The sequence below is a fragment of the Odontomachus brunneus genome, unplaced genomic scaffold (genome assembly GCF_010583005.1).
Source record: "Odontomachus brunneus isolate Ranch 3 - 2012 unplaced genomic scaffold, Obru_v1 Obru_scaffold_256, whole genome shotgun sequence".
Classification (NCBI taxonomy): domain Eukaryota; kingdom Metazoa; phylum Arthropoda; class Insecta; order Hymenoptera; family Formicidae; genus Odontomachus; species Odontomachus brunneus.
In genome coordinates, this window is record NW_022639706.1 from 217,491 (window position 1) to 225,453 (window position 7,963).

Here is a 7,963-nt window from a genome sequence, read left to right on the forward strand (position 1 = left end):
TATATATATATATATACACATATATATCTGTATGGCGTTATGTACCGAACATAACTGCCTAGATACCACATACAAATCTTTTATTAAAAATAACAAGAATACAATCATGTGTTTGATCAATATTATTATAATCTAAATTTGATTAAAGTTTTTTCATGAAAACTATAGAATAGCAACAATGTTATTTTGAAGCATAATGTATTATCCATTATGTCGATCAACAATCGACATAATTGCGATTTTATAATCAATATTAATTTCATATTATATAAAACATATCATACAATATAAAATATATAAGTAATAATTATGAATAGAATTCTCTCTTTCACTAAACACTACAAATGCTTCCAACTGACCAATATAATTGGTCAAACAGTCACTGTTTTGTCGATTTCATCGATTAGTAAAATGTAATTTTACGTCGATAATATCGATACACTTTCTTTACAGTATTCCTTAAAGCTTCGGAGCGTTAAAACTTGCACGGCTCTTGTTATATTGAACGAGAGAACAAATGGATCTTGTACGCACATAGCTGAGTCAATTCTAAAAAATTCCCGATTTTTTCCTTGTAAATGTGTCACATACGGTTCCATATCCTCAGGAAATGTCGATTTTATGTCGGGAGAAGTTGCAAACAGTTGCTTATCACATTCTCTGCCTAACAACGGACATATAACGGAATGCATGTAATCGAATTCTCCATAAAATTTGAAAAAACCTAACAACAATTCATGCATCGGTAATTCTGGTATATCGATAGTGAAAGTGTAACTGACACTAGTTCGCCAACCTAAAATATAACAAAATATATTAATTTTAAATGAATGTAAGCTTTTTGACGGATATATTATATGACACACACACGCACACACACATATATATATATATATATATATATATATATATAAAATATCTACATTATATATCATAGGTAATTTGCTATATTTACCAGAAATGATTTTGAATTCTTTATGCCTTTTGATTAATGATGCAACACTCGGTATTCCGTGTTTAACTTGCAAATAAAAAATAACTAACCAGACGAGAGCATAATTTGTTATATTCTCTAATCCAGTAAAATTGCACAGATGCATCCATTTCCTAAGAAATAATATCAATTTTCGACAGGGCAAGTATGCATTGTTAAAGGACCTAAATTAAAAAAAAAAATATATATATATAGATATTTAAAAAAATCTATTTATAAATACTGTAAATATATATATATTTTTTTATGTAACTTCTCAGAAATAACAAGAACAATAAACAATTCATACTTAATAAACTTGGAATTCTCCACTGATAGACCATTCATGTAAGAAATGTCGCAGTTGATTCCCGTTGATATGTGTATAAGTTTTATGATAGGAGTTCTGGTATTCTCTAGAATTTCTTTTATTTTCCAAACCTTATAGTCAGCACGCAAACATTTCTCAATCTGTTTGTTCCTGCTTTTGGCTAATTCAGCTTCATTGCACTCGCCGCCTATTACAGAATATAAATTTCATCCTATTATTACAAATATATATCTAGAATATATCATATCACATAAGTATACGATGAACAGCTATACTTACCAAAATCAAGGTATATGTCGAAGTCGCTATTCAACATTGCTAAGCCAGTATATCTCGAGCCATATTTGTGTACTTTTACCGCAGAGAGATCGTGTGATTTTAAAGTATACTCTAAATCACTGACGACTCGATTTGTATTCAATTTAATCGATACATTTTCCGATGCTTTAAACAGAGCATCAACATTTTGGTCAATATATTTCAGTAATTTTGTCACCTCCTGCGGTAGTGGCTTAATCGCGAAATCATTGCTCTTTTTTAAATATAGATGTATCGGATGTGAACAATGTTTCGAGTAACAAGCCTCATTTTCATACCAGAGAATGGCGCATATTACACAGAAGCTAAACTTTTTACAACTGTTATAAAATTTAACAGAATTTATATGGTTCAGATGGAGATGATCCATAAATTCTACCTTCATCTTGAATCTCTTTTTGCATGGCACACAAGCGAAATATTGAATAGCATAACAGAGAGGATCTAATGTCTCTATCAATAAATTATCATAATAATTTAAAGACACGAATTGTGTCAATAATTTGTCACGATTCATTTTGTGCGAAGCTTCATTTATATGTATGCTGATCACATTTTCTTCTACTTTTGTATTGCAAGCATGACATACGATATTTGTAGACTCTCCACTCATCAGTTGCTTCAGTAATTTTGACTTTTTGTCCGAAAGCTGCTTGTGTTTATTGCAAGAAATATGTTCGTACCATACTTGTATATCACACGAACTATGTTTGACATTACATATTAGACAAATAACATTTTGATCAGTAGATGGAATGTAAAACTTCAAATTTTCTTTGATTTTGCTTAACTTCCATTCACGACAAGAGAACATAATCTTTTCAAAGCGCAAATAATCTATTGGATACATTATGTTGTAACGTCCAAGAGGAGTTCTTTTTTGCTGCACTGTTGTTTTTGATGTTGTTTTCGATGTTGTTTTGCTGCACTGTTGTTTTAATGTTGTACTTAACAATGTATTTATTTCATTAAATATATCAGAAGATATAAATAAGCCAGACGTAGCTTTTTTATCTTGCGATGAAATTATATCCTGTTCATTGGTATTAGCTGCAGCCACAGGCTGAATATTGTCAACACATTGTAGTTCTTGTGTTTTACTTACATTATGTTCCACCAATGACATATTAATTGATGGATTGATTGATTTATTCATGGTACAAATTAGAGTTTGCGTTTGACTTGTGCTGACTTCTTCCGATGTAGATGTATCACCTGTGTCAAGATATAATTGTAAATAAGCAGAAACATTTGATAATTTATCATGTCTTTTCAATCATTAACATGTGGGTACATTTTATATGTAAAATATATATTCACAGGAAATAAACAGGTAAATAAATGCAGCTTGTATGTCTTAATTAATATCACGACTTGCCCCAATCTCACTGTTAACTTTAAAACAAATTATATTTAAGAGGATGTTGAAGTCAATTACGAACTCTAACAATATTAAAGTGACCAGATTTCTCAGCCCTGAATTCAGGACACTTCATAAATGTGTAAAGCGGGGAGTGGGGGGAGGAGGGTTAAGAGATCCGAAAATTATTCGACAATCATTGAAAATGATGGCAAATCGGTGTCCCGAATAGCACTCGAAAAAATTCGGGACAAAGGGTGAGAAATTGGGACTGTCCTGAAAAAATCGGCACGTCCGGTCACCTTACAATGTGGATAACGTAAAGACGATCGTCATTAACACAATTATATCCTTTTTGTATTTTTCGTACATATAGAACTTACGTAAATGTATATTACTTTGTTTTACCATATTTAGCGGTAAACCTGACCATGCATATGTAGAAATCTTTCTGCAAACTTTCCCGATATTCTTAAGGGATGCTGAAGCTGAAAACTTTACCGACAGAACACTGACATTTTTCTGCAAAGTTTACGTCGTATTACATAGAATTATAAATATTTTTACGCATTGAAAGTACGTGCAAAAATAAATAAGAGCACTGCTCGATATGTGACGAAACAAACAATTTTTAATGTAAAGTCTCAAACTGTCAGTTAACGTAATATTTGCCTAATCCAAAAATTTCGCAGCTTGTATATACCGAAAGTGTGGATACTCCAGAAAAATTTTAATGAACATTGCTCTACCTTCGCATCTGCCTTTGGAAGCTTAATATCGAAAAAGTTTGCAAAAAAATTTCTATACATAAATGGTTAGGTTTTCCCTTGAATATGGTAAAACAAAGCAACACATATTCATAAGTTCTGTATATATATAGAAAAAATACGAAAAGATAGTATAATTATGTTAGTGACTATCGTCTCTGCAATATCGACATTGGCTGCGTTCAGCAGAGAAAACTGCTTTGCAATTCTCGTAAAATTCGTGAATTTGATTGGTACATGCTCTTGGATTTAACTAAAATTAAAAGCATACTCCAATTAGATTCATGAATTTTACAACAGTTGCAAAGCAGCTTTCTCTGCTGAACGCAACCATTGTTCGAATTCGTTATCCACTCCATTATCCCTTTAAGCTTCTGAATACAAATGCGAAGGTATAGTAATGTCCCTTAAAATTTTTGTTTGGAGTATCCACAATATTTCGATACGTACAAGCCGCGGAACTTTTGGATTAGGCAGATATTATACTGACAGCTTGAGATTTTACATTTAAAATTTTTTTTGGGTTTTTGTCACATATTGAATAATGCTTCTATTTATTTTCGCACATACTTTCATTTCGTAAAAGTATTTATAATTTTATACAACCAATATGACGTAAACTTTGCAGAAAAATGTTAATATTCTAAAGTTAATATTCTAAAGTTCTCAGCTTCAGCATCCCCTTAACAATAAAAGAGATTCGAATTAATCTTGTATATTTTCATGATTATCTTGACCTTTATATCTAAATCAAAATTTAATATTCTACCATGTTAGCTTTTAACCTCATATACATATTTATGATATTAATTAAATCAAAGGATTATTTTATATATTTTACTAAAAAAATTTAAAAAATAAACAAATTTTCTCTTTTTCCTTTGGAAAACTTTTAAAGAAAGATAAGTTATAAAATATTAATCCATACAAACAATTAGACTTATTTAAAAAAGAAACTCAAGAATTGGAATTGAATTCAATAAATCCAGAGTATCAATCATGTATCTTTTCCTCTAGTGTGAACATGCAAAAAATTTTATGTGAAAATTTTCATATTTTTATTGTTCGAGAAGTTACAAAATCGCTAAAGTTGTCGAATTTATGTAAAACTTTTTATTTTTCACATTTTTACTTTTGTGAAAGTTATATGATCACTATTTTAATAATATTTTTTATTGATAAGAATGACCAAATTAACAACAATTTATCATTATATTTTTGCAGAAAATATAACTATAATTGATTTCTTTTGATGTTTTCTGAAGAAAAATTGGCAAGCATTTTCATCAAATTGTCTCTCAATTTTTTAATTCGCATATATAATTTTAAATTAACAAAAAAATTCTTCTTGCAAACAAAACAGTAAGAAACCATATTGCTGTGAAAATAATTAAAAAAACCTTTAATTTTTACACTTATTTCCATTCTGAATTTCTTTAGAAACATATTTGATTCTTTTACAAAATCCTATTAAAGTTCTTACTTAAATAAAAATATAACACTTACTATCTGTATCGTTATTTGAACTTTCTTGGTCATTCTGAGGTTTTTCTTTTGTAATACTAGCTGTTTTATTTATTTGGTGGTTCCTTCCTTTAACGTGTTCACAGACATGGTTTAAAGTAGGTATCCAACATTCACAAATTTCACAAAAATAGTCTTGTGATTCATCCTTTACTTTAATACAATCTGTCATTAAATTTTCTTCTTGGGTCTTTCTTTCTCTTGGGAAATTATTTGAATTATTCTGAGGTTTTTCTTCTGTAGTAGCTGTTTTATTTATTTGGTGGTTCCTTCCTTTCACGTGTTCACAGACATGGTTTAAAGTAGGTATCCAACATTCACAAATTTTACAAAAATAGTCTTGTAATCCATCGTTTACTTTGATACAATTTGTCATTAAATTTTCTTCTTGGGTTTTTCTTTCTCTTGGGAAACTATTTGAATTATTCTGAGGTTTTTCTTTTGTAGTACTAGCTGTTTTATTTATTTGGTGGTTCCTTCCTTTTACGTGTTCACAGACATTGTTTAAAGTAGGTATCCAACATTCACAAATTTTACAAAAATAGTCTAGTGATCCATCCTTTACTTTAATACAATCTGTCATTAAATTTTCTTCTTGGGTCTTTCTTTCTCTTGGGAAATTATTTGAATTATTCTGAGGTAGTTCTTCTGTAGCTGTTTTATTTATTTGGTGGTTCCTTCCTTTCACATGTTCAAAGACATGGTTTAAAGTAGGTATCCAACATTCACAAATTTTACAAAAATAGTCTTGTGATCCATCCTTTACTTTAATACAATCTGTCATTAAATTTTCTTCTTGGGTTTTTCTTTCTCTTGGGAAACTATTTGAATTATTCTGAGGTTTTTCTTCTGTAGTACTAGCTGTTTTATTTATTTGGTGGTTCCTTCCTTTAACATGTTCACAGACATTGTTTAAAGTAGGTATCCAACATTCACAAATTTTACAAAAATAGTCTTGTAATCCATCGTTTACTTTGATACAATCTATCATTATATTTTCCAATTGTTCTACAAGTTTGATCACAATTTTATCTTCTAAATTTTGTTTTCTACTTAAATTTTGTTGGACAGTTGTGAAATTTTCCTTTTCAATATTAGCTTCTTTTTCTTTTTCCAATACTAGCTTTTTTGTATGCTGTCTACCTTTTATATGTTCGTAAACATGGATTAAAGTAGGTATATTACATTTGCAAATTATACAAAAATAAATTGTGGTAAATTCATTTGGTAAATTCTGTAAAACAACTCCATTATATAAAAGCTCTTTGCTTTGCTTGTTTGATATACCAGAGTTTTCAAGGAATTCTAATATTTGTTTTGTGGTACTTATCTGCTCTAAATGAGTCTCTTGGAAGTGACTCTTAGCTTTCTTCAAGTCTAACTGTGGTGAATTGCATAAATAACAATACCATTGGTTATTATAACGTGTGATACATTGTACCAGTAGATGTTTGTACATTTTCAAGCAGGATTAAACTCTCATAATCTAGATAAAACAAAATAGTTCTTTGACTAAAGTAATCTAGACTAAGTTGTTTTATAATACTACCTTTTAATATGCATTAATTGTGTGCAACACACAAGAGTTTCACTTTTCTTTCCAAAGTGTAATAACAAAGGAAGCAAATTAGTAGTCTGTATCAAGTATTAGTAGTGTGAAAAAAATATTGTGATGTATCTTAAAGAATTGTACTTTCATAAAATTGCACACAGTATTTTAACGCAAATCGTAAAATAAACTTCCTTACCTTGTAAAACGTTATACACTATATAAAACAAATCGAGTACATCTGCGACATTTATTCGACGTGGCACAGTTCTAATCACCCACAAACTCACTTGGGAAGTCCCTGTATTAAGTGTCTGATAAATTATATCAGGGCCCCTCTCTCTCTCTCTCTCCAAACTGTATCACATTTTACGTGACCAACATTGCGTTTAGCAAACTCAACTGTATTCCAACAGTTGCACAACAGTTGAGTAATTCGTCAATGTAATTGGTCTAGGTTTAGGGATCTAACAGTAAAAACCAATAATCGCTGATTGCTCACTGAGCGCTTTTTGCGCTGAACGCGCTCATTAGTAGCGTCCTCTGAGATGAGGTCCCCTCTCCGTAATCAAGGATGCCACTTTTAGTTTAAGGCCATTGCACGTAAAAAAATTTTAACCGTAATGGCTTCTGCACACAGGACGCGGTAATGTTTACCGCGCAGCAAAAGTTCGCGCGACAGCCAATCAATATGCTGCTTTCCGTAATAACCTTCTAGCTCTTACGGAAAAACAACATATTAATTGGCTGTCGCGTGAACTTCCGCCGCGCGACAAACATTACCGCGTCCAATGTGCAAGAGCCATAACCTAAAGTCGTAAGAAAACTGACCAATCAGAGTTGATTATTCTCCTTGCGTTCGAGGAATAATCGACTGTGATTGGTCAGTTTTCTTATGACCTTATAATTACGGTTAAAATTTGTCTACGTGCAAAGGCCCTTATGGCTTCTGCACACAGGACGCGATAATGCTTGCCGCGCGGCGGAAGATCATGCGACAGCCAATCAATATGTTGTTTTTCCGTAAAGGTACCTTTACATGGGAGCATCGAGCGTCGAGAGTTAAAGCGATAGCCAATCAACGTGCCATTTTCCGCAAGAACTACAAGTATACTTCTGGGACTTCATACGTTGATTGGCT

General features: G+C 31.1%; 1 protein-coding gene across 6 annotated transcripts; it reads right to left on the reverse strand.

Moving 5' to 3' along the window:
• Positions 1-181: 181 nt before the first annotated feature.
• Positions 182-7,322, reverse strand: LOC116852776. 6 transcript variants are annotated; one of them, XM_032833429.1, is made up of 6 exons: positions 6,258-7,322; positions 5,256-5,642; positions 1,584-2,837; positions 1,284-1,491; positions 956-1,158; positions 182-796 (listed from the first exon to the last, which is right to left on the reverse strand). In XM_032833429.1, the coding sequence occupies exons 1-6, from the start codon at positions 6,730-6,732 to the stop codon at positions 420-422; spliced, it is 2,904 nt and encodes a 967-aa protein (XP_032689320.1). In that variant the 5' UTR covers positions 6,733-7,322; the 3' UTR covers positions 182-419. The 6 variants fall into 6 exon arrangements, with proteins under 6 accessions (XP_032689320.1, XP_032689317.1, XP_032689318.1 ...); XM_032833426.1 differs by having other exon boundaries at positions 5,256-6,759; positions 7,022-7,316; XM_032833427.1 differs by having other exon boundaries at positions 5,256-6,759; positions 6,823-7,316.
• Between the last annotated feature and the right edge of the window lie 641 nt (positions 7,323-7,963).